General features: G+C 36.7%; 2 protein-coding genes across 2 annotated transcripts; one reads left to right on the plus strand and one right to left on the minus strand.

The window, feature by feature from the left end:
• Positions 1-1,667: 1,667 nt before the first annotated feature.
• On the minus strand, positions 1,668-12,514 carry LOC123274035. Its single transcript, XM_044741532.1, has 2 exons — positions 11,723-12,514; positions 1,668-3,011 (listed from the first exon to the last, which is right to left on the minus strand). Exon 2 carries the CDS (start codon positions 2,992-2,994, stop codon positions 1,669-1,671), a length of 1,326 nt encoding a protein of 441 aa, XP_044597467.1. The 5' UTR covers positions 2,995-3,011; positions 11,723-12,514; the 3' UTR covers position 1,668.
• A 905-nt stretch (positions 12,515-13,419) lies between these two features.
• LOC123274026 lies at positions 13,420-24,785 on the plus strand. The gene is made up of 6 exons (XM_044741525.1): positions 13,420-13,740; positions 14,495-14,791; positions 14,865-15,073; positions 15,148-15,315; positions 23,860-24,409; positions 24,492-24,785. Exons 1-6 carry the CDS (start codon positions 13,435-13,437, stop codon positions 24,783-24,785), a joined length of 1,824 nt encoding a protein of 607 aa, XP_044597460.1. The 5' UTR covers positions 13,420-13,434.
• Positions 24,786-27,735: the final 2,950 nt, after the last annotated feature.

The following is a 27,735-nucleotide window of genomic DNA, read 5'->3' on the forward strand; positions in this document are numbered from 1 at the left end:
TAAAAAAAAAAAAAATGTTGGTTTTTATTTATTATATATTTTATTATTATCTAGTCCTTATCCCTGTAGGTTCTAGTTATTTGTCTAATTAATTATTCTAAATAATATTTATGATTGAATGACGATTGATTTGCCTTCCTCTGTCTTTCTTTTTTTTTTGAAATTAGCGATTGTAGTGTACTGAGGGAGCGTCATTGTGTGAGTTTTAGTGAAGTAAGTGTGATAGATGTGATCAACTGTGTAGTTGATTATGGCGTAGAAAAGGTATCTCATGTCATGTAATAGGCGGTAACGAGGCTCGCTATACTAGCCGTTATTTGATTACTGGCTATACTACTAATGGTAATGAATTTGTTACCGTTTAAGATAGCATTCTTCTTCATTGCTCTATTCGATTTTATTGTGATCTAACGGCCGCCAGATGACTATCCTTGTTTCCATTCTTAAACAATACGATGATAAATTATTAAAATATGTATAAGTATTTATTTGTGTTTTTTTTTTTTTTTTTTTTTTTTTTTTTTTTGGAGAGAAGAAAACAGGGTTTGATGAAAGTTTGAGGGTTTAAAACCGAAACTTCTGATCTTGAAAATTTTGAACTATAAATTTTGAAAACTTTCATTCTAATAATTCCCTTTTTTTTTTTTTTTTTAAATTTGAAATAAAAATTGAAGATTTTTGCTTTAATAATTCTGAAAATCTAAAATGTAAAATTTGAAAATTTTCATTTTATAAGTTAGATATCCTCTTTTCTTCTCCCAGAATTAATTTTAATATGTTTGGAACACTTATAAGACTTAATAAAACTGTAAAGATATATTAATTAGAGGAGAGAAAAAAAAACATCATAATAATAAAACAGATAAGTAGGATATATGTAATATGTCTTTACGCTCCTTCGTAATTTGCCAGGCGAACTCCCTTTGATTTGGCGTTCTCGGCTGCTTCTGTCTTCCTAGGAGTGCTTGGTGGATGTTGAGATGATGTGGATGGCGATTCTGAATCCGGAGCAGTTTTGTTTTTGCTTTGCGGATTATTTTGTTTTTCCTTGCGGGGCGCTGGACTTGGGTTCAGCTTCTTGTTCGCTGGGTTAGTCCAATAAGTCGTTACGGTACCTTCTGCTGGATTGAAGGTGATGTTGTCGATACCATTTTTTTGATTTCTATGATTTCTGTTACAACAGTAGCCTGGATTGTTTTTTGTTAAGCATTTTTGTATTATTTGGCGATAGTAAAGTCCCGCGATGAGGGTAGTAAGCCCAATTATTGTGATTATTATTCCAGAGTTTGTTGCTGTGACGTAACGATGTTGTCCTTCTTCTCGATGGTGCAACCCAATTCGAGTCAAGCGGTTGTTTGTCCCTTCCAAGCTCTCTCCCCATTGGGAGTGGGGATCGTCATTAGGTAATGGGTCCATTGGAATGTTCGTGAGTTTGTGTGGGGGATTCAGTTGGTTTGTCAAATTTGCAACCAAAGGTTCGATGTTTAAAGTTGGGAACACGTGGGTGCTTGTCGGTGTTTGTTCTTCCGATGTCCCTTTTACAAATATTTTTCCATTACTTAATACGCATCCTGGTTTTAAGTTAAAGGCGCCTGCATCGCTCAGTAGGTATTCCTTCCGGATGCTCGTACCACAGGTTCCTATGAATTTTTGCGGTTTACAAATTGATTATGCCCACGAATTAGGTGCGTGTAATTTAATCATTTCATCGTCGCATTTAGGTAATATCCGGGTGTCACACGAATTTAATATTTTAGATGATGGTTTTATTAGAAGTAAAACTTCGCAGTCGCTGTCTTCGTTAATATTTTTAATAGGGAAGTTTGGGTGACAAGCCAGGTCGTTTGCGATAGGTCTGCATTCTTTGATAAATTCTTCGTCTATTATGAAATATTGGGAATGGAGCGCGTCGATGCCGAGGAAATTTTTCTTGGGCCGGATTGTTAGGCCTCTCGTTACTCCGTTGATTATTTGAGACGTGGTGATCGATTTTAGGCTGTATAGTTGGTATGTAACCGGGTGAAATAGAGGTAGTGTAATAGATATTACAAGTTTCTTACCCGTACGTCCGATCACTATTTTTGCTACGTCTACTAGACCTTGTACGTTTATATGGTCCTTTGGTTGAGGTGCGTTCAGATCTGGGTATCGTTTCGTTATATCAGCTGTTGCTCTTAGCAGCTGATCCGGGGATAAAATGTCGTTGGATATATGACCCCGTTTGGCCGTTTCAATTGCTGACTCTACTCTTTGTAGGTACCGGATCCAGCGATTTAGGTGTTGGATCCATTTCTCTGACAAGAGCATAAGGTTTATTCGCAATTTCATTCGGAGTTCCTCTTCCTCAAGTTTCAGTTGATAATGGGACATCGACTCGGATAAACGTTGTAATTTATTTCGCGTTTTTATTTCATCTGCGATTATTTTATTCACTTCTGCTCGAATAATGTGAGTCGCATTGTTTACGAGGACTGTAATTTCTCTTTGATCCTGGTATAATCGATCGATTTCTTGTGACAGGTGTTCGTGATCATCGTAGTCCATTAGGCCGAATACTTCTCGCGCGATTTTACCGACAAAACCGAACCATGGTGTTCTACGGTTACGCTGATAAGGGGGTTCTTCTTCGGTAATTTCTAGGGTAGATTCGATTCTCCGTAAAATTGCATTTTTCTCGTCTTTTAGATCTGAAAGTAGGTGTTCTTGTAGTATACTTGAACATTCTATTACCGTAAAACTTATGTTGCATCCGCTTGACGCGATCATTTTGGCGACGGGGTCTTTCCAGGCCTGATGATCTTGATTTGTGATGGCTCCTATATCGATTGTAGATATAATGTTCCATTCTCTCTCGACCGTATGTACTCTTTTGTAGGGATCGTATAAGAGTCCAGGATTATATTTCACCGGTTGTAGTTCGATTGCGTCTAGGTCAGGTGTAACAGAGCCGGTGACGCTGGAGAGTAGGTGGGAGAAGAAGAAGATTATCAGCATTGTGAATGATGTGTGATCTGCAACAGACCATTTTCTTTCATTCGGTGGCTAGCTTTAATTTACTAGGATGTTTAATAATATTTTTCCCGTTTTCTACTTCTAGGATTAGACAACCCTTCTCTGTTATTCCCACAATTTCTTTGGGACCCAAATAGTAGGTGTCTAATTTGTTTTTACGGGTTTCCTTTTGAAAATATACAAAATCCCCTATTTTAAAATCTACCGGGTGTCCTTTTTTGTCGAATCGCATTTTAGCTTTCTCTTTCGAGTCTACTAAGGTTTCTCGAGCGATTGTTTTAGTTTCGTTTAGTCGGTTCATTAAGTCGACCAGGTATTCCGGATACGTATCGATTTTATCGTAGTCCGGGAATTCTGTAGGGGCGCGGGCCTTTTTCCCGAAGACTAGTTCGTGAGGAGTGAATCTCGTGCTTACATGTACAGAGGTGTTGTAGTTGAACATTGCCATGGGGAGATATTCATCCCAGTCTTCGAAGGATGTTATAAAGACACGTAAATAATCCACTAGTGCCTGGTGACTACGTTCGAGGGAGCCGTTCGCTTGTGGATAGTACCCCGATGTTGTTACTCTGCGGATTTTTAAAATATCAGACAATTTTGCAAGTAATTTGCTCGTAAATGATGTTCCCCGATCCGATAAAATTATTCGAGGGCAACCGTATAGGCTGATGTATTGATTTATGAGGGCTTCTGCTATCGTAGTTGTCCTGATATCCGGGAGTGGGATTGCTGCGCAGTGTTTCGTGAAATTATCTTGAATGGTTAAAATATGCACGTTTCCCTTGGAGGTCATTGGCAGTGGCCCTACGGTATCGATCTAGATTTTATCGAATGCGTCGTGTGGTGTGTCGGTGATGACCATTGGTTGACGCGTCTTTATTCTTGTTAGTTTTTTCAATTGACAAGTTTTACATTTTTTTATATGTTCGTAAATTTGCTCCTTCATTCCCGGCCAATAAAAGGTTTCTCTTATTCGCCAGTAGGTTTTGAGGACTCCTTTGTGTCCTCCGACAAGGCTTTCGTGTTTTTCTTCGATGATTTTGGGTCGGAGTTCGACTGGAGGTACGACAATCTCCCCATCACATAGGGTGATTTCGACGGGGCAGTCCCAGAGCGTCTTCGTTAGAAGAGGCTGGATGCCCACGTCACCGTAAGTATCGCCTTTCCTCACCATTCTGAGGGAGCGGATATTATATTTTTCTAGAGCTAAACGGAGACTATTTAGTCCAGCAATAATTTGATCTGGCGTAATTTTTTCTCGATGGTGGGTGCCCACGAAAATTGAGAATATGCAGTATTTACCGATCCGGGTTACTAATATGTCACCCATTCTGGGCTTAGCAGATTTTAAATCTTGTGGATTAATAAATTTGAGATCGCGTAACAACCGGGCTGTGGGGGATGCGAATTCACAATCTGTTGTTAGGAAGTGTGCCAAGTGATTACGTACGTAGGTAAGTCCGTCCCTGCTGGATAGAAATTTTATTGCTGATGTAGACTTAGGTTCGGCGATCGGAATTTCAGCAGGCGTTGTATATCTTTTTCTTAGCTCTTCTTCCGAACTAGAGGGTTCCGATGGTGGTAAATTTATTTCGGCCTGTTGTTCGGTTGTTGTTGGGGTTATTGTGCTATTTTTATGGATTGTCATTTGGTTGGTTAGTTGTACAGGTGTCTCGCTGGTGTCTGATGGAGATTCTGTGGACGAATTCGGCTTTTGTTGCGGATTTTTAATCGCTGGAACAGGCTGTTCTGATGTTGACGGCTCTCCGAAGGTTACTCTCTTTTTCGCCCTTGGGACCGTTGTTGTTTGGTTAGGCGACGCATTGTCTTCCTTCACACTGGAACAGGCTTCGGGGTTGTCGTTGATGTTAAATGTGGGTAGTTCGGAGAGTCGGTCTTGTCGTTGAGCAATTACTGTCTCGTCCGCAAACGGTCTATACGGTGTTGATCCTTGATGCGTGGAAATGTCGATTATCTTTCCAGAAGACGGGTCCCATTGTATGCCTTGGGCTTCGAAATTTTTGAGCATGGACCGAATCAAAGTAGGGGTTTCCGGAGCTAATCTAGTATTTTCCTCCGGCACTGGTACAGAGCTGGGCAATGATGACTCACCGATTTCCGTCGGGATGACGGTGTCATCAGGTTCACTGGCTGTTGAAGTGTCATCATTTTCGCCATCGTTTCCCTCGGATATTAATTCAGTGACTTCATTTCCATTTTCTGAGTCATCTGTACTGGAGTCCGGATTGGTGGGGGTTATTAACGTTCGATCTTCTTCTTCGTCTGAAACTACGTCTAATCGATGAAATGGTGTTGTTAATGATCTTCTGACTTCTCGGATGATCTCTTCGCTAGGTGGTGTCTTAGGAAACTGAACCCATTGTGGATATGCTGTAAGAGGGTTTGCTGGTTTTGTGGAACCGCGTATCCAGTCTGGGGCTACTCCTCTGACATTACCGAATTTTTTTGCAATTCTTTCGAATTTTTCGATGGACTCATTGACGCTAGTTCGAGTTGTATCAATATTTTGCGATGTGTTTCGGATGGGATTTGTTTCGTTTATCGGATCTATTAATTCTCCCCCCTCTTCTTCGTCATCATCTCCGTCATCACCGGAATCAAAATAAGTGGCCGGTGCTAGTTCGCGAACGGGATCTTTTGGTATTTCTACTCGTCCGGACTTCCCTCCTCCCTTATTTGGAGGTAAGAAGACGTCGTCAGAGTCGGCCGGAGTGTCTTGTTCTGATCCGTTCTCGGTTGATTCCGGTTCGCGATATGTAATGGGAGGGTTTTGTGAACCGCGACGAAGTTCGGATCGTAAACGAGAAGCTATTGTGTCTCGAATCACAGGGAGACTCTGAACTCTATTATTACGGGAGCCGGGTGGTCGACCTCTTTTCTTTGCGGGCGCTTCCGTGTCTGTGCCACTGGCTGGTAATAATAACGTTTCAGGAACTGAGTTATTTATAATTAATTCTGTATCTTTGGTATTATTTTGAGATTGTTGTGTTTGAATCTCACCCGTTCTTCCCCTCGGGTTGAATGACAAGGCGTCGGCGTACTGATCGCCTACGTTGGTTTTTATAACGACTGTAAACGAGAATTCGTTTAATTTAGAACGCCATTTTCGCTGACGTTCGGTGAGATCTCGGGTGTCTCTTAACCAGGCAACGCAAGCCTTTTTTGTTTGAACCGTGAATTTATTACTATATAGATACGGGCGAAATTGTTGGACTGAGTATACTAATGCTAGGCACTCTTTTTCGTCCGGTGTGTATCGTAATTCGGCGTCTTTTAATATTCGTGAGGTGCAAGCAACGATTTTATCATTTCTTGTCGCTTTTGGGTTTATTACGAGATTGTTAGGTCCTATTTCAGAAGAGTCGAGTGTGGGGTCATCGAACTCTTGACTTAGGATACCCGAAATCCCTTCGTCTGATGAGCTGACGGCTAAAATGAAAGGTTTTTCAAGATTCGGGTATGCTAATGTAGAATCTGCGCATAAGGCGGTTTTAATGTCTCGCATGGCAGAGTCTGCTTCTGCTGACCACTTAAAAGTTTTAGTTTTTCTAGTTAGGTCAGTCAGCGGTTTCGCTCGGACGGCATAATTGAAAATAAAACGTCGATAATAATTCGCTAGTCCAAGAAATTTTCGCATCTCGGTTTGATTTCTTGGGTTGGGGGCCTCGCGGAGGGCTTGAATTTTTTTAGGATCTGGTTTAACGCCATCTCTAGAGATAACGTGCCCCAGATAATCTACCTCAGCACAGAGAAATTTGCATTTATCTGGTTGTAATGTTAGCCCCGCTTCCCTTAGCACTTGAAATAATTTTCGTAATCTGACGCCGTGTTCTTCTAGAGTACGCGCGTGTAGAATTATATCGTCTAAATATATCAAGATCCATGGTAGCCAGCCTAGGGCGGTGTTCATCATTCGCTGAAAGGTGGCTGGAGCGCCTTCTAGCCCGAAAGGCATTCTGACGTATTCGAAATGACCGAAAGGGGTGGAGAATGCTGTTTTTTGAGCATCTTCCGGGTCCATTGGAACTTGGTGGAAGCCACTGGCGAGGTCGAAAACGCTGAAAAATTTTGCGTCTCCTAGTTGGTCAAGAAGACCGATAATTGAAGGGAGGGGATATGCGTCCCCGATCGAGATTTTATTTAAATCACGAAAATCAATTACCATTCTCCACTTTTTAGCTCCGGTAATGGGGTCAGCCTTTTTAGGCACTACCCATACAGGAGAGCAGTAGGGAGATTTTGAGTTTCTGATTATACCTTGTTGTAATAGGTTTTCTACCTGTCTCTGGATCTCTTCTTGATGCTGTTTAGGAAATCTGTATTGTTTTATATGTACTGGTTTGTCTGTTTTAGTCGGAATTTTACACGTGGCCCGGTTGGAACAGCCTAGATTGTCTCCGGGTAGGTGGAATATATCTGTAAATTCACCGACTATTTGTAAAATTTGAGCCTTTTGTTTATCGTCAAGGTGATGAGATGGAATTTTCTTTAAAATTTCAGAGGTCCGTTTTTCTCGCGTTGAAACATCGACTGTAGGGTTTTCGCTGAAAACGTCGTCAGAACCGGAAGCTGAACTCTCGATTTGGAATTCATAATCTTCTAGGACTTGTGGATCTAGGTCGAGAGTTACGGCTTCTTCGGTCGTATTAAAAGCCATACAATTCGCGTAACCCTGGTCTGCTAGGACAATGGCATCGCCAAGAAATATGCCTTCCGGTGCCGGAATACGTGGGAGGTATCCCTGTAGCAGACTTTTGGGTTCGATCGGTATTGGTACAACCATTCGAGTGCGAGGCGGGATTGTGAAGATCGGTGATTTGGCTATGTCTAGGCTGAACGGAATAGGATCTCTGGGCCGAACAAGTATGGTCAATGTTTGTTCGTAATATGAAATTTCCGCTTTTTCTTTGTCTAACCAGTCGTTACCTAAGATTCCCACGCCTGGGACTGGTAAGTCCTCTTTGCTGACTTGGCATGTAACTGGAACTCCGAAGATTTTTAAATCTACGGTCCCTAAGGTTTCGACTGGATCACCGCTGATTCCCCGAGCTATAACGCGACGACTGAAATTTATATAAACGTCAGGGAGGAGGGCTGTTTTATTTATAATGGAGACATCCCCCCCTGTATCTATGATAAATCGTTGGTATTTACCTAATAAGGCTGAGCATTCGACGTCTATTTTTGGACCGCTACCTACTGCTAGCAGCTGGGATTCGCAAGCACCTCTCTTGATTGAAAAAGGTATAGGTCGTGTGGGTCGGTTTCTTAGTACCATTGTGTACCAGTAGAACGAGATGTTCGCTTGTTCTTTAATTAAAAAGTCGTTGCCGAGGATCGCTAGGTAACCGCCTAAACGTTGGGGTACTACGCGGAATAGTACTACTTTGTCAAATATTTCGATGGTGACTATTCCTATTATTGGTTGTTGGTTCGATCCGATTCCCCCCACCTGTCCCATGTCCTTGCAGAGAAACGTGGTTTCGTTGGCTAGAGCGTCGATGCTGATAAAATTATAATTTGCCCCTGTATCGATGAGCATTTCTATTTGGTTACCGATAAATTTTGGGCTTTTTACCATAATTACGGGTCCTCTACCGGTAACAAGAGCGATGCCCTTTACTGGCTCCTCTGACGATAGGATGCTGCAGTCATTGGTTGAGGGCGTGGGGGCTGGCTCGTCGTACCCTCGATCTGGCGAGCGCCCGTTGAGTTTAAAGTCGGTTCGAGAGGATCTTCGCCTGGGTTCAGGTTTTTCCTGGGACATCCCGGGCAGCTACAGAACTCCGAGCTTTTGATGTGTCTCTCCAAACGTATCGGTGCGGGTTCCTGGTCCTCTTGTGGTGACTGAGGGTGAATCGCTTCAGTCACGGGGTTCGCGGGGAGAGTTTCGGGCGTCCCTTGAGGGTAACCTTGCATTGTTTGTTGTTTTCTCGGGATCGCTGGAGTTGGATGTAGCTGACCTGAGTGTGTCGGGTAACTCTGAGGTCTGTAAGGTTGATAATAACCTCCCTGTTGGTAAGGAGTCTGGTATTGGCGATTTCCGTATGCCCTGTACGGTGTTCGATATTGCCCTTGACCCGAAGTGGGCTGAAATTGCTTTCTTGGGTAGCTATTTTTGAGTCGATGGTATCCCGTTCGTCGAGAATACCATAGCTTGTGGTGGTTCACAATCCGAATCTTCGCAACCGGGGTCTCCACACGGAGGTAGCCCATAATATGGTTGTTCTACAACCTCTGGATAGTCGAAATATGGATCTTCGGCCGGTGTATAAAAATCAGGGCATTCGGGTACACTATAGGCGAACGCAATTGGTTTTGGTTTAACATATAAGTCTGTTTCCGGGGCTTTGGTCCACGGATGACCTTGAGTTGGGACTGCTTGTTGTTGAAAACGTTGCTGGTTTTGAAAATATCCCGAATTTCCGTTTGGTCTATTATGGTTACTGTGGATTTTTGCCGGCTCCGACCTGGGGTCGCGTTGCGCTGGTCTCGGATTTTGGAGACGCATATTATTATCGTATTTTATGGCCTGTTCTTGAATGGCCTCGAACAGAGCTGTTAGGGTCGTATATTTAGCGGTGGAAGCTAAACATTTGAGATAATCTGGTAAAGATTCGAAAAATGCATCTAACACGAGTTGGTGAGCCTGATTCATAGTGGCTCCCCGGTCCGCTTCGGGCACTGCGGCCTGTATTTTCCGAAGGATTGATCGCAATCGATAATAATAGCTTTCTACAGCTTCATAATTTCCTCTACGTGCGGTAGTTAATTTGCCTAGCGATAATCGGAGAGGGTTGCCGAGTCTGAAATGGCTACGGAGAACGCTTAATAGTTCCTGGACCGAACGAATTTCCATGTCTTCAACGACATGGCGGGCGCGTCCTTGTAATTTGCGTAAAATGCGTCCAATAAACGGTTGCTGATTGTTATCGGGTATTAAATGTAGCCAGTCTTTAAGTCTACGGTCAAATTCTTCGAAGCTGACATCGCTATCGCCCGTAAATGTTGGTAAATTTTCTTCTAATTCCCGTGTGATATGATAATGATCTTTTTCCGCTTCGTCTCGTATTGTCGTGTATAACCGCGTACCTGGAGCCGACGGTCCTTCTCCATCGTTAGGGTTCACCATTTTTAATCCGTAATTACTAAATTCGAGGTGTATCGAAAACGGTGTGTGTACGTTGTGCCTACTTCTTGAGACAAGGGTGGAGTATTTACTTCCGAACCCGTTTGTTTAAACTGGGGTAATGCTCTCCGGGTTTTTAATAATTTAATTAACTTTTAAATACGGTTTCGCTGCTAAGTAATTTTTGGGTATTCCCCCTTTTTTTTTTTTTTTTTTTTTTTTTTTTTTTTAAAGAACGCAATTAAAAAAGAAAAGGAGATTTTAAATCGCGAAGTATTATTTTAATTACTAGGTAAGTGGGTCACAGCTGTAGAGTACAATAACCGGACTACCAGGTTACTTATCATACGTGTTAGGTTTCAGATGTCGAGTAAGACAAAAATAAGAAGTAGGAAGCGATGGTAAAGAATGAAACGATGAATAATGAAAAAGAATAAATAAGAAAAAAAAAGGGATTACCATATAGTAATAAAAAAAAAGAGTATATAGAATAAACCAATTAATTAAATAAAATTGAACATCAGTGACTTATGTGAATGCGATACGTTCGTCTGCTTAGAAACTCCTTGTCAGCAGCAAGGTGCTAGGATTACAGCACACCAGGCTGGCAGTGAGCAATCTATGAAGATGTGCTTGCATACAGCACAATCTGAGTAGTCGAATTGATATAAATTCACATACAAAATAATCAATAATTATTTAATGAAAATCAGATTTAAAATCAAAGTAAAGTTGAAAACAGAAAGGAGAAAAAAAAAATTAAAAATAATTTATTATTAGCAATTAAAAAGAAAAATAGAGAAAGAAAGAGATTTGAATAGAATCGAATATCCTAATCAAATAATAAGGATAGAAGAAAAAGAAATTTTTAATAATTGTCAGCAAATTTGGTTTAAATAAAATTAAGTTTTAATCGAAATAAAAGAAGTTATTATTAGTCAGCATAAAAAAAAAAAAAAAAATGAAAAGAAAAGAAATATGAACGGTTTAGCTGATGGCTAATTTAAACGTCAGCAAAAAAAAAAATTTTATTTTATTATTAAATTTATATAAAGTTTTAAAATAAAATTAGAGTTGAATTACGCCGGATGTATCAAGTGACGAATCGAAGTTAAATTTAACTTTTGGTTAGCTAGCGGAATGTAAAATAACGAAATAAAATATTAAAGTAATGAAAGAAAAAAAAATTTTGAAATTCTAGGTGTGGTTATTGATTTAAAAAAAAAAAAGTTTTGGAAATTTTTGGAGGAATTAGGAAAGAAATACTCTTTTCCGACAATTTTATCCGGGGTGGTTTGTCTAAAACGAGGGATCACCAGTCTCTTCGGAGGCGTGGGTTCGAATCCCACCGCTGCCACCAAAAATTCAGGTCTGTTATGTCCGAAAAATATGATCTTGGGATTCGGTAGCTGGACTATCGGAGGTTCGGATAACAGATGAATTTCCCTAACGAAAGTATCGTTAAGTTTTATTTTATGGGTTCGCGAAGGTGAAAACCCCGGAGAGGGCCCCTTGATTAAGACAATCGACCTCGGAAATAATAAAATATCCTCCACTTACTATTGCGAATCCTAATTCCAACGATGATTCGGCCTTTGATTGGACGTTGTACCTATGAGTTCCGCTGCTTGGCTTCTCGCTTCCTCCTGCTGACTGGAGATTGAAGGTTGAAGGTTCTTAACTTAAGAATGATGACACACTTCGATTCGGGTTTTTAGTTTATATATTCGGTTTAACTGGCCCTATGGGCAAACACGTCTTAACTTACACTATTCACTTATTAACTAATAACAATATAAAAACAAAGGTTGAAAGTTAATATGAGTTCGTAACCGGAGTAACGACTCCGGCAAACAAAAGTTCGCCGATTATAATTCACAAAAGGAAAAGATGATTTGAGAGTGGGACCAGGTCACCGGAACTGCGGGAATCTCGATTATCGTAAACACGAATCGTGGCTCGAAGAATCACAATCACAGAACTCGGAAATACCGTTAAGGAACTCGAAATTGGAAATAAAGGAAAAGTGACTAATTAATTTAATAATTGAAGTCTGCCTACACGTGTCGGGGTGTAGGACTCACCCGGGCTCTAAGGCAGAACTGTTACCTTGTAAATGAGCTCGCGAATTATGGTGTTCGTGTCTTTTATCACCTCGGTTGCGGTTCATTAAGTGGGGCTACTAATTAAACAATTGGTTCCTGCGATGAGGTGACAATGCGCGGTAATGTGTATTCTTCGGCCACGAGTAAGTTGTCACGCAGTCCAGTCCCTAAATATGCAAGCGCTGCACTTTTCGGCAGGAATGGGAGGCCCTGTATTATAGACGGCACGCCGGATATAACAAGTTGAAAATCTGCAAAAAAGTATAACATAATTTATAGTTCTAAATTTTTACTCAATTCTGGATATTAGATATGAATTCTAGCATACAAAAATTATTTTTAAAATAATTTGCAACTATAACAAATATTTGAATAAGAATTATTTTTTTGTAGGTTCTGGAATTTTATTTTTGGTCAGGGAAAAGTCATGGAAAAGTCAGGGAATTTTGAAATTAGTGTTCAGTTGCCACCCTGTAACGCTTCGTTAATGGTCGGAAGAGATTACTCTGAAAGTCATCTTTATCCTAAGAAAGCCGTATATGAATCTAAACGCTGCTTTAAGCTTGTGCTTAAGGTGCACTTACACTTAGGCCCGAACTATGAATACAGCTCTAACATCGTTCAGAAAACATAAAGCTGTATATATTCATAGTTCGGGCTTAAGTGTAAGTGCACCTTAAGCACAAGCTTAAGGCAGCGTTTAGATTCATATACAGCTTCCTTAAGATATACTTCAAAATTTGATCTTAGTTAAGACATGTGGCTGGGATAAATATTCATAATTTTAACTTGAGACAAGCTTGAGCATTAGATATTTCTGATGTATTCATATTCAAATAAGACGGTCTTATTCACAGTAAAAAATTTTTCGCCATTGTGTAGTGTTAAAAATTTGTGTGTTGAATATCACACTCCAGTGTGTAGAATTTAACATTCTAGTGTGTTGAATCATTAAATCAACACATGAGAGTGTTAAATGCTACACACTAGAGTGTAATATTCAACACTCAAATTTTAACACTCTACACAATGACGAAAAATTTTTTACTGTGTAAAATACCTTAACCTAACTTTTCATCCAAATACGAGAGTTTTTTTCTAAGTCACCATTTCAGTTGACTTGAGATAATCTTAAATGTATTTACAGTGAAAAAAGTGGTTCAAATAATGAATTTTTTGGGGTTATACAATATTGACATCGACGATAATAATGATATCAATTTTGATTTGGACGACGACGATTTAATCATACGTATTCCAAAACGTTATATTCGAGATGTGCAAGATCCTTTTGATTTTTATTCAGACATCGAATTCAAGCAAAGATATAGATTTAACAAGGATAGTGTTAAATTTGGAATATTACCTCTTATAGAACAAAATTTAACTAAAGTCAATAAACGAGGATTACCAATTCCACCAATTTTTCAATTATTAATATGTTTGCGATTTTATGCAACTGCAAGTTTTCAGGTAATTATAAATTAAGTTGAGAATATTTCACGACTCATGATGCGAAGCATCAGAGAGTGCTTTACGATCGAAAAATTTTTTTCGCCTCATTTTAGCAACTATTTTTAGTATTATAGCCTTGTTAGTTCACGGAATCAAGATATTTTGCATACTATTGTCGAGATAATTTAATGAAGATTAATTTCATACTTTCTAAAAATTGATTTACTGCAATAGAAACGGATAAAAACATCAAAATAGGTCAAAAAATTTTCCTGTCCGTCATGTATGAAACCCCGGAAACACTGTAACTTGTGAAAAAATCAATTATTTGAGTTAAATTTTTTTTTTTTTAATTCTAATCGACGATTGTAGGTCACTGAATGCGAATGGTTAATTAATTCAGTGTCGTTTAATTACAATTAATAAAAAATGAAAACTACAAGACTGTATATCTATATATATCCATGTAAAATTAACATGGATGGTGATATATCTATATTTATAGATATTATGTACATTTTATTCCACCAGGGGCGCTTGTGCAGTACATTCCTACTACAGCTGTTTTTTCGGCAATTAATTTTGAACGACTTAAGTTTTTTTTTTTTTTTTTATATTTCATAATTAAATGAGCATTATGAGTCGTGCACTTTTGGATTTTCCAAACTTTTATTTATTTCTTATTTACAGTTATTTGTTAACTTAGAGAACGCTGAAAAGAGCATTTTTATTTTTGAAACAGATATATATTTTGATAAAACTATTCTTACAGCTCATTTTAGGTGATACCATGACAGTATCACAACCAACAGTTTCCAGAATAGTTTTTCGTGTGAGCGTTTTACTTGCAAGCAAAATTCGTGATTACATTAAAATGCCTCGAACTCAAGCAGCAAAATTAGAAAACCAGAGACTTTTTGAACGTTTGGGATTTGGTAATGGAGCAATTGGAATACCCGGGGTTGATGGAGCAATTGATTCTACTCATATCCGATTAGTTCATACAAGGTTTCAAAATATTAATGAAATCTACAGAAATCGAAAGGGCTATTTTTCTCTGAATGTGCAAGTAAGTATTTCTTTTATTTTCACTAGTCATTACAGACTGAACTTATAATATAATAATTTTTATTATTTCGTAGACGATTGTTGGCCCACGGATGGAATTTTTAGATATTGTTCCAGAATGGCCTGGTAGCGCTCATGATAGTCGAATTTTCCAAAATTCTCGAATTTACATGAGATATTCTGAACGTGAATTAACTGGGATACTTGTCGGTGATGCTGGATATCCATGCCTACCTTTCCTAATGACGCCCATTGCCAATCCAGTTACAGATGAACAAATAACGTAAGCAGCGATAAATAATATTTATTTTTATAACAGAGAATTTTTATTAATGCACCAAATTTTGCCTGAAACAGCTATAATAATATCCAGAGCAGAACTCGAATAATAGTTGAAAGGACTTACGGTGTTTGGAAGCGAAGATTTCCTTGTTTATCAAGAGGATTAACGAATAAACTTATTTGTTCAACTACAATTGTTGTAGCTTGTGCTGTGTTACATAATTTGTCGTTGATACCCGAAAAAAAATATTTATATATATTTATATATAAATTGGTTATATATCTATATATATATATAGGAGATCAAGTTTTTGAACTCACTGATCACGATATCTCTGAAGCTATAAGGCCGATTGACTTGAAATTTGGTAGGAATATTCCTTTCACCGAGTAGAGGTCAGCTAAGAACGGATTTTACGAAATTCCACCCACAAGGGGGGTTGCGGGGGCGTTAACAATAGAAAATTTCCATTTTTAACCTATAGCTCCTATCGACTTCAAATTTGGTAGGAATCTCCTATATGTGATGTAGAAATGATCTAAGAGCGGATTTTACGACAATTTACTACCAATATGGATTGCGGGGGTGGACGTTAACAATGAAAATTAAAAATTTCCGACTTCTAGCTCCTACAGACTCCTAATTTTGTATGAATTTTGTGTAAGTGATGTAAAAATAATTTATGAATGAATTTTACGATATCCCACTCCACAGAGGAATGCGGGGGTGGGTCTTAACAATGAAAATTTTAAATTTCCAAGCTATAGGGCCTACAATCTCTAAATTTGATAAGTATCTGCTATATGCGAGGTAGAAATGATCTAAGAGTGGATTTTATGACAATCTACTCCCAATAAGGATTGCAGGGGTGGACGTTAACAATGAAAATTAAAAATTTTTGACTTTTAGCTCCCACAGACTCCTAATTTTGTATGAATTTTTTGTAAGTGATGTAAAAATAATTTATGAACGAATTTTACGATATCCTACTTCACAGAGGAGTGCGGGGGTGGGTCTTAACAATGAAAATTTTAAATTTCCGAGCTGTAGCTCCTATAGGCTCCAAATTTGGTAAGAATCTGCTCTATGTGATGTAGAAATGATTCAAGAGTGGATTTAATGACAGCCTACTACCAATACGGATTGCGGGGGTGGGTATTAACGATGAAAATTTTTAATTTTCAAGCTATAGCTCCTACAGACTCCAATTAGGTAGGAATTTTCTCTAAGAGATGTAGAAATAATATACGAACGAATTTTAAGATACCTTACAGGAGTTTGCGGGGGTGGATGTTAACAATTAAAATTTTTAATTTCCAAGCTATAGACTTATAGCTCTTATAGACTCCAAATTTGGTAAGAATCTTCTATGTGATGTAGAAATAATCTAAGAGTGGATTTTACGACGAATCACCCCCAATAAGGATTGCGGGGGTGGGTGTTGACAAAAAAAAATCTTAATTTCCAAAATATAGTTTCTAAAAGGCGTAAATTTGGTAGGAATCTTTTATTTATCATGTAGAGATTGCAACATAGATACCGTCGTGGCGACCCCAGGAACCCAACTCTATATCCAGATTTTAGTTAATTATTATATGTATTACTTAATGTGTTTTGTTAGTTAATTTTGTTTAAAGTATGTTTTATTATTTTTGTTATTTGTGTGACGCACCCGGCGAATTGGGTATATTCTGCCGGCTGAGCCGGCACGAGAGGGCATTAAAGAGCCGAAATTTTATTGTTTATTTATATCTTTTGTCATTTTTTTTAATTGTTTAATTAAAGACCATATATTGGTATAAACTGATACGGAATTCGGAATTTTGCCGATAAAATCCGATGAAGGAAAATTATTTTGCCTCGGGCGTTTCGTTTTTTTGGGCACAACGAGGATTGTTTATTATAATTATTGTTAAGTAATGATTATTTATGTTTAATTTTGGTATGCGCTAAATGTCTGCCCGGATAGGCTCGAATTTTGGAGAATCCACAATCATAAGAATTGGCCTGGAGAACGCTGTGTAAATTATTTTAGTGCGCCGTAGAATAGCTGTAAGAACGCCCAAAATTATTCTAAGTCCCGGACAAAAATTTGTATGGAAACGTATTCTGTTGAAAATTTAAGTAATCTGTTGAATTGATTGAATGCATCTGATATTTAATTTTCAAAGAGAAAATTAAAAACTTAGAATTAATTGACGTTTATCGAGCTTCTAAACCTGGCGATAGGTGTCTAAAACGATCTTTCCGTTTCGTTGCAAGTGACTTTTTGGAAAAATGATAAAGTCCCAAATTTATCGCGGAAGAGGCATCGAGTACCACTGAGACGATTTTCCCTGTGGAAGCTATCCAGAAGGGAAAACGCTAAGGACTCCAAGTTACCCAGAGTACGACTGTACCAAGGTAAGTGGAGCTCATCTCTTAGGGGTACTACGGACTCCCCGTACTCCGACCTTCTGTCAGGGTGCGGCAGGTGATCATAGTCGAGTAGGAAGGATCGAGCTGGAGGCTATCCTCTCGATCCTTGGGAACGGCGATTAGGAGGTCGAGGAAGTCGGCTAGATACCTCGACTTCGGGGACCTGGGTGGCAGCACCGCGGGAGAAGGGAGCTGGAGACTATCCTCTCGTTTCTCCGGGGGAATCCCGAGTAGGAAACTGACCCACTAGCGCCGCGAACTGGATAACGTGAATTTTGGAAGCTCCCAGACGGTCGGTAAAACAGAAAACGAGCATACTACAAAGTCGGTAAGCAGGTTCCTGTTTTACCATCAGTCGGTAAAACAGAAAACGATCCTACTAAAAAGTCGGTAAGCTGATTCCTGTTTTACCATCAGTCGGTAAAACAGAAAATACCGGAAAGCGCGGATTTGGACGAATGAGTGTGACTACCATTTTGTAAAGGTGATAGGAGGGTGTTCTTTTCACCACAATGTTTAATTATTGTTACTAAATAAAAGATTTCTATTGTTTCTTCTATTACGTTTAGTTCTGGTTTATTCGGACAATCCCCTGTTGACCCTGGACATCGGCGAGCTCTAAATTCGAGCCGGGGATTTTATTGATATTGTCTAGTACGGTCTATTCCAGGACTTTCGGATCATGAAAACTAGACTCGGTTTAATTTAACTGTTTAGATAATAAAAGGGGTTAAAATCCCTTTTATCACGAATTTTACCTGTTACAAGATCATCTCAAAACGGATTTCAATAAATTCTACTTCCGACAGGGATTGCGGGGGTGGGTGTTAGAATTTGAAATTTCCATTTCCAAACTGTAACTTCTACAAACTTGAAATTAGGTAGGAATCTTTCATTTGTCATGAGATCATCTCAAAACGGATCCCAAAAAATTCTACTTCCGATAGGGATTGCGGGGGTGGGTGTCAAAATCTAAAATTTTAATTTCCAAACTGTAACTCCTGCAGATTCTAAATTTGGTAGGAATCTTCGTGTACGATGTCAAGTTCAGCTGAGAATGGATTTTCTCGAATTCTTACCCTAAAAGGGATGGTGGGGGCGTTAACAATGAAAATTTCTCATTTCCAATCGATAGTTTTTGTAGACTCGAAGTTTTGTTGAAATCTTTTATTTATAACGAAGAAATTATCTCGAATAGGTTCTTACGAAATTCCTCCCCCACATAGAAGTGCGGGAGTAATAATTGTCAAAAAATTCATATTCTTTAAATACAGTTCCTACAAATATAAAATTTGATAGAATCTGAAGAGAAACAGGCAAATACCGGGATGGCCTCCAAGGTCAACGGATTTAAATATTTTTCTTCCTTAATAGTGATATTTTCTTACAACAATCGTCTCTTTGGCAGCGTCAAAAAAGTCATTGTAACGTTTCCAAAATTTAACATTACATGTAGCTATTCAGTCAACGGACTAAGAATTTTACATACATTTTTTTTTTTTGCTGATCACATAACCGATGAACTGTTCTTATTACGGGATCGCGAAAATGTAACAGATTAAAAGCATTGCATTTTCTAAACACATGAGATATAGAAAAAAAATTTGGCTACTCATTTTAAGAAAATTCGTAAAAAAAAGTACAAATAATTTTCTATGTATAATTGATGTTACGGAAGAAATTTTAATTAACAGCGAAATTCGTCACAATTTAAGCTAGGCAGATTTCAACTTCACTTATAAGACCTGCAATTACTTTAACTAAAACTATCAATGCTCATTTAAAATTTTTTTTCTTCGTGTCAATTAATATTCATTTTTGGAAGAAAGCCACGGGAATGTTATAGTGATGTATGAATGTTAAGACTGACTTAACACTACGACTTATTACTACCGAGGATTCCGGGCTAAAACCGACGCCTCAACTTAACCTAAGTAGTCAGCAAAGCACCTCGTACAGAGGCTATCGTATACGAGGGCGATGTGTAAATTCCTTATAACAAACAAAAATTCTTAATCCTACAGTACCCTCATAAGGAGCGCTTTACTGCAGTTTCTAGCTTACTACCGCTGTACCCCAACTTGGCGTCTATACAACGGCTTCTAAGGTATGTTAATTACTCTACTCAGCAAAACATCAACAAGTAGAGATCGTTACAAAAATTCTTAATCCTGATGTACCCTCTTATGGAGCGTCTATACCGTAATTTCTAACTAAGTCGCGCTGTCCACCGGACCCTCACGCTCTATCAAAATTCTTAATCCTGACGGTACCCTCTTATGGAGCGTCTATACTGCAGTTTCTAACTAAGTCGCGCTGTCCACCGGACCCTCACGCTCTTAGACTGTACGAACTACTCTACTCGGCAAAACACCAACAAGTAGAGAATGTACACACTCACACACGCATATCCCGCACGATCTTCACACACATAACCCGCTCACACACACACACACACTGGCTCTACTTAACTTTTATTTTTGACTTATAAAATTAAACTCCAAAAATTACAACATTAATTTTTACTCAAATTTTCAGTCATTAGCTCGCAAATAAATCATAAACCATTTTCACAACTAATAATTTAATTCTCAAAAAAATCTACACTAAAAACCGATGCTTGAATTTATTCCAAATTATCCACGAGTTTAATACTCAACATTAAATAAATTTTTAGGAACAATATCGACGCATAAATTTATTTCAATTCAACTCGTAATTTATTTCTTAAATTTTGAATAAATTCTTAAGAATATTTCTTTATAAAATTCTGACTAATTTTCTGGGACTTAATCCACACCGTTAAATATTTTCATAAATAATTCCAATAAAATAATAATTTTAGTCCTCAATAGTTCAATATATAAAATGATCGCGTGGAATTTTTCGATTAATAAATAATTAATAAAATAATTTATCTCAACGTAACATAAATTCACGAAAAATTATCCACGGGTATCCAATCTTAATCGCGTCGAAGTTCAGTAGCCAATTCTCAATAAATTATATTAAATAAATAATACTTTCTTGTAACAAATAATATTAAACAATAATAATTCAATTGTTCTTACTAATAAATTATCACGTGAAATAATTGCCAGGAATTTGCGCGCTCAAAATAGATGCCGATGTTCGTTAGTGCGTAGCAAGCCTTGACCTCGGGTATACGAGCGGCGCTTGCCCGATCGTGAGCTGCCGATTGGAATTATTCTCGGTGTTTAGAAATTAATTAATATTTTATTAATAAAAATGAATTTATTTAAGCCAATCTAGGATGTTAATAATTATTAACCGGCCGAATCAATAATTTAATTTCTCACGACTCCTAAACCCAAGAGGTCTAGAACATTCCTCGGGTATGTCACGAACGGAGTGAGTGATGGGCGCAAGGAATATGAAATAGAAATCTCAAATATCCGAACGTTGTCACTTTGTCCGTTCGGGAGCTAAATTAAAAATTGCGTTGGAGTGTGGAGCGGTACACAAGCTCGAACATTATCTCTAAGTGTTAACTTAGAGAGAGTAAGGATGATGGATCCTGCTAACTTCGGTCACGAGTAACCTATTCTATTGTTTAGTTGTTGCTTTATTTTGTAAAGGAGATCTTATTTTATTTTAAAAAAGTAAAAATGAAAGAATCGACTTGTTTATTTGTTTGAATTTATTGAGAAAAACAAGTGAACGTGTTACAAATTTGGGTTTATAAAACGGTTAATAAAGATAGAGATAAAAAAAAGGAACACGAATGTTAGAAAAATAATAATGTCTTAAAAGTAGATAATGTTTTGGGCTTACCCTGGAAGTCTGTAGAGAGGCTTAAATTTAATGGGCCCTTTCACCTTCTATGGGTAGTTTCACTATCGAAATACCGTATCTCGTGTATCACGGAGAAATTAAATATTTACTAATAATGATATTATTTTAATCTTCGCGACTTTACGCGGAAAACTTAGCACTCAATCGACGCTCAGGTATTTTCGCTACCGAACTACCGGATCTCGTGTATCACGAAGAAATTGAGTAATTTCAGATAATGAATTAACCTTCGCGACTCTAAGCGAAAAAACTTAACACTAATCAACGCTCTTCGGCGGAAAACAATATACTTCGCGATTCTCGCGGAAAAATCAACGCTCAACGGCGGAAAATAATAAAAAGAAAGAAAACGGAATATAACTATGGTAAATATCAAACGAATTTACCGTGTTAGTGCTACTAAATGTAACCTAACCACGAGCAAGGCACTGTCTCGTGTATCACGGAGTACTTTGTGCTTCCGAAGAATTTGATGCCCGGAGCCGACCGACGCGGAGCTAACCAGTGGTATCCTGGTCGAAATCGAACTGTTGAAAAATGATTTTCGGGCAGTTTATATATGGTTAGCGACACCGGCGTCTGTATGGGACTCATAGGAAAATTAATTCAAAAATTGAGGGAGAGCTCAAGGGTATTTTGCATCATCGCGTTTCTAGATTTTTCGAAACCCGGATAAACCTATGCGTAGTTTGAACTATTGCCTTATAGGTCTTACTTTTACGACTTTAAGCGGAAAACGTGATGGTGACTTCACCATATTACAAATTTGAAAGTTAGAAAAACAAAGTCGTTAAATTCTGATAGATACAAAGAGATCCGGGTAACTCGTGTGAGCGTCATCAAATCGTGGGAAAGATAGGCCAGATTTCTCTTCTACAGACTTCAAGGGTATGACAAATTGTATACTAAAAATAAGAAGTTACATATATTTAAAAATAAACAAAAAATTTTGAATTTTAGCAGACGTCACAGGTATAAAATCCCCCAAGAGGAATGCTCACAATGCTAACGAATCAAATCAATTAAAATAATTAATTATTATTGAGCAAATTATCATAAACAATTGAATTATCAAAATTTAATTAATAATGAGAAGTAGTAAAATTGATGAGCCGGGTATACGACCCCCTTGGCTCATCAAAAATGTGAAAGTCTCAATACCTGGTTAAATTTGTGCTGAGGAAACTCTTTGTTCAGAACTGGCTTCCTTCTTGGACTTTTTGGCTGCTGATGTTGTTGAACTGAGCACTGCACTACTTCTAACTCACTGCAGCTACGCGATCAGCCAAGAAACCTCAGACTTACTCCCACTTAACGCTAATGGGTCCCGAAAACCGAGACGCGCCAGTGCTGCGTCGAATAATTATCATGCGTGATCGGTTTTACTGATACAGGCTAAATTACCCTGTTACAATTTAATTATATATTTATTACATCTAATTAATTATTGGGTTAATTTTATGGATAGAATATTTAATATGGTCCTACGCAATTCTGTGTAACCAATTAAAATGCAAAAAAAAATATCTAAATATAATTTTATAGCTATAACACCAGCAGTCACCCATTCAACTATTAACCCTGCTCAATGCTGCTTAACTTTGGTGATCTCCGTGCGTCTTGAAGTGTCTGTCTGCTGTGCTGCTGTCTTAGATGATAATGATTCTATGATCTACATAATGTATCATATGAGTTTATCATAAATGGAATATAAAAATTGATTTTAATATATATTTGGATAGTCATTACTCATAATTTATTTATTTTACCGAATTTCATTATAATATAACACTTATTTAAATAATAAAATAAATAATGATTTTACCATGAGGTAGTAGCAGAGCAGACCAAAACATCTCATAGGAAATGTGACAAATTTTGTATTTCAGAATTATTTAAACGTAATTATAAACATCATTTTACACTTTTTGTGATTACCAAAAAAAAATTTTTATGTCTGTTAATTATATATAAGCATAGACCCAGTTATTGACACTGGCCTCGTTGTTTGATACTTGCAATTTTATTCTAATTAAAAAAATAAAATTTATAATAATACATTAATAAAATTTATTATATACCAAGATATAATAGTATACCAAGATGGCGAGCGATACACACATCGCAAAAAGTAGTACGAAAACTTTTAAGTGCCATTCCAATGTACAAATCCCTAAAATTGTGATATGTATAATATGTGAAAGTGTTTATCACACTAATGACTTTAATCGATTAAATAAAAATGGTTCGGGTAAATTTATCAGTGATTTGTTTGTTATATGCAAAAATCATGATATGAACATAACCCTAAATAGTCAGTTTGACAACATTGAACTTTGTGAAAATGCGCGCACAATTATTGCACACGCTAAAAGGTTCAAAAAAGAAAAAGTTAGATAGGAATTGCGTCAAAACATTTCCTTAAACAAGACAAGAGAAGGTATGTTACTGGATGACACAGTTATAGAAGATGATCTGGCCATCCTCAGAGTTGAAAATGACCTGCTTAAGGAACTAAACATTGAACTAAAATAAAAAAATGATTTATTGAGAGAAGTAGTGAAAGATAAAAGTAACAAGAATTATAGCAACGTAGATAGTTATGCAGATATAGCAAAGTCTTATAAGGAGAACACTAGGAAAATCATACCCAACATCGTGGTCAAAGCTAAAGATAAAAATAATCGAGATACAGTTAACCAAGTTAAGAGCCAGTTGCTGGGAGACATCACTGTGCCGATCAAGAAACTTGTGACAAACAAATCTGTTGATGTCACTATTAAGTGCAAAAACAAAGAGGATGTAGATAGAACGAAGGCTATACTAAATAGAAAATTGGAGAACAAGTACCAAGTTGAGGTGCAAACTCTAAAGGAACCGAGAATGAAAATATTGGATGTACAAAATGACATGACCCTCGATGACCTCACAGAAGATATTAAGAATAGAAATCCAGCAATGCTCAATGGAAACTTCAAACTAGTTAGTGATTTTAAAAATATTGCAAAACAACGCACTGTCATACTCGAAGCTGCGCCTGAAATATACAGTGCTATTGTTAAGAACGAGTACAAACTATACACAGGATATCAATGCTGCAAAGTGATTGATGACTTTAATCTAAACCTATGTTTCAAGTGTGGACGTCTAAATCACAGTGGTAAAAAATGTCAAAATGTGACAGTGTTTAAAGTGTTCTGGTGACCATGACACTTCCAACTGCCAAGCTGATTCTATCAAATGTGTAAATTGTGCATTTTACAATGAAAAATATCAACAAGATAAGTGTACTAATCATCATCCAAACGACAGCACAACTAAATGTGAATACATCATATTTAAATTACAAAAGCTTATCAACATGACGGATTATCCTACGTTACCTAGGATTCCGAAATTCCTAGGACGGATACCTGGCCAAGCAAGAGATACTACGTTATCGACAAATGTACAAGCAACATCTCATACCAATGGATAATTACGGTGAAAATGATGAAAAAATTGAAAAACATTATAGCTGTTTAAGCAAGTTAAATCAGGTCTTTACATCCAGTAATGTTCTAATTTTACATGTTAATGTAAGAAGTTTAAATGCCAATTATCACAACCTAGAAACTTTAATAAACAGACTTGACAGTAAACCGGATGTTATTGTTTGTATCGAAACATGGAAACTTGATTACTATAAGTACTACCAACTTGATAACTATACTGTGCACTACAACCATGGAGATGTCAACAAGGCAGATGGAGTGGTGATCTACGTCAAATCTACACTATCTTATACATCTACTATCGAGAATATAGGTCCGTGTAAAATATTATCAATTATATTAAGAATTAATCAGATAACGTAGCTAAAAATCACTGGTATTTACAGATGTCATGATGTTAATGTTGAAAACATTAATGTTCAATTAAAAGAATATTTAAATTCAAACAAAAATGTCAAAAATCACTGTATTGTTGGAGATTTTAATATCAACCTGTTTAAAACGGACTTTATATCGGAACAATTCATTGAAATTATGCTAAGTTTAAATTATGTCAATTGTTTTAGTGGCATCACTAGACCAAGTAACCTAGAGGGTTCTTGTATTGATAATATGTTTTTTAAATCTAAAACAGCTATCTCAAATTCTTTTACATACACTAATGTTTTCACAGATCACTATCCAATTTTTCTAACAATTAACTGGCAAAAAGAAAATATCTTTAAAGCCTCTAATACTTCCATTAATTATAACAAATTAAAAAAACTATGCGACAAAACTGATTTTAATTACATATTTGATATACAAGACCCAAATATAGCAATAGACGCGTTAATTAAGGAAATAAAATATTTAATTAAAGAAGCAACACTGAAAAGAAAACCAAATATATCTAGAAATAAAGGCAAACTTAGTTTACATAGGAAAAACTGGATAACTAAGGGCATTGTGAAATCTTGTAACACTCAAGAAACTTTATATAATTTATGGAAGCTTGATAAAAATAACTCTAAACTTAAAGACAATTATAAAAACTATTGTAAAATTTTAAATAGAGTAATTTTAAGAGCGAAAAAAAACTATGATGCTGAACAGGTCAACAAGAACAGTAGAGTGACAGTAGGAAACTATGGCAATACATAAATAATAAATTAGGGAGGAAAAACAAAGCAGACAATGATATTAAAAAATTAATATATAATGATAAAGAAGTAACTGTTGCCAAAGATATTGCTGATGTTTTTGTTCATTTTTTCAGCAACATAGGGCTTAATTTAGCTAAAAAGATTAATGTTGATAAAACTAATAAGAGCAGGACATCTGATTTAGTAGAAAACAATTGTAAATCAATTTTCTTCAGACCTACAGATGCCAATGAAATATTTAAAACGATTAAAAATCTAAAAGATAAAGCGGGTGGTCTGGACGAAATAAATAGTAAAATATTAAAAATCTCGGCACATTGTATTAGCAAATCTTTAGAGCATATTTTTAATTTATGCTTAACTGAAGGTATTTGGCCCAGTGCCCTAAAAACGGCAGTTATTGTACCCATTTACAAAAATGGTGACTACTATGAGCCCAGTAACTACCGACCGATTTCATTGATATCAAATTTAGCCTAAGTACTAGAGAAACTCATACATTTTCGTTTGACTGATTTTATAACAGAATGTAATACAATTAATGAGAGACAATTTGGTTTCTTAAAAAACAAGAGCACAAGTGATGCTCATGCTGATCTTATTCAAAATATATATGACAACTTAAACTATGATAAACGAACAATTGTTACCTTTCTCGATTTAGCTAAGGCATTTGATACTGTAAATCATGACATATTGCTGAACAAACTAGAAAGATACGGTGTAAGGGGTGTTGCTAATAAATTGATGAAAGATTATTTAGAAAATAGAGTACAGACAGTAAAATATAAGGGAGTTTACAGTAAACATGAAAATGTAAGAATTGGTGTCCCACAAGGAACAATACTCGGCCCCCTATTGTTTTTATTATATATTAATGACATTTTTCGAGCTGTAGACCAAAAATACCTTCTATCATATGCTGATGATACTGCTATACTGTGTGCGGGAGATAATTGGGACGTAGTGCAAAGAGATATGAACGAAGTCTTGAAAATTGTCCACAGTTGGCTAAAAAATAACCAATTAACACTAAATGTGGGGAAAACTGTGTATTTAACTTTCTCTTAATATAGTGATTCTATTCCAAAGACTGTAATTAGAATAAATAATGAAATAATAAGAAAAGTTGGTAGATGTAAATATTTGGGAATTTATATTGATAGTTGTTTGAGATGGGATATACATATTCAGGAGACCGTTAAAAAAATTAAATTTTTTCAATTTCTTGTATATAAACTGAGTCTTTTTATGGAACGTAGAGTACTGAAAATGCTATACCATTCGTTATTTGAAAGCGTCATCAACTACGGTATTATAGCGTGGGGTGGTGCGTATAAAAACTCTATCAAACCACTTTTTACTGTACAAGAACGCATTCTAAAAAAAATTAGAGTAGAGTACAAATATATATTAAATATTAAACAGCAATATGTACTTTGTAGTTTGACTAAATTCTTTAGTACGTGCTTTTATAAATATAATAATTATGAAGGTAGATCTAGGTACAAAATAATCCAAGGACCTAAAATAACGAAGACTAAATTTCAAAGCAGTCCATTGTATACTGCAATTAAATATATTAATAAGCTACCGAATGAAATAAAGAATACACATACATTTACTAAAAAAACTAAAAATAATATTAAAATATGGTTGACGTCCAGTCAGAAACAACTAGCAACCGAATAAAAGATATGTCACTTGCGCTAGTCGTAATAATAGTATTTAATCGTATGAAGAATAATAATTATAACTTTTACAAAACTTGCACGTTTCTGGTGCTATT

Source organism: Cotesia glomerata, unplaced genomic scaffold (genome assembly GCF_020080835.1).
Source record: "Cotesia glomerata isolate CgM1 unplaced genomic scaffold, MPM_Cglom_v2.3 scaffold_19, whole genome shotgun sequence".
In the NCBI taxonomy this organism is placed as follows: Eukaryota; Metazoa; Arthropoda; class Insecta; order Hymenoptera; family Braconidae; genus Cotesia; species Cotesia glomerata.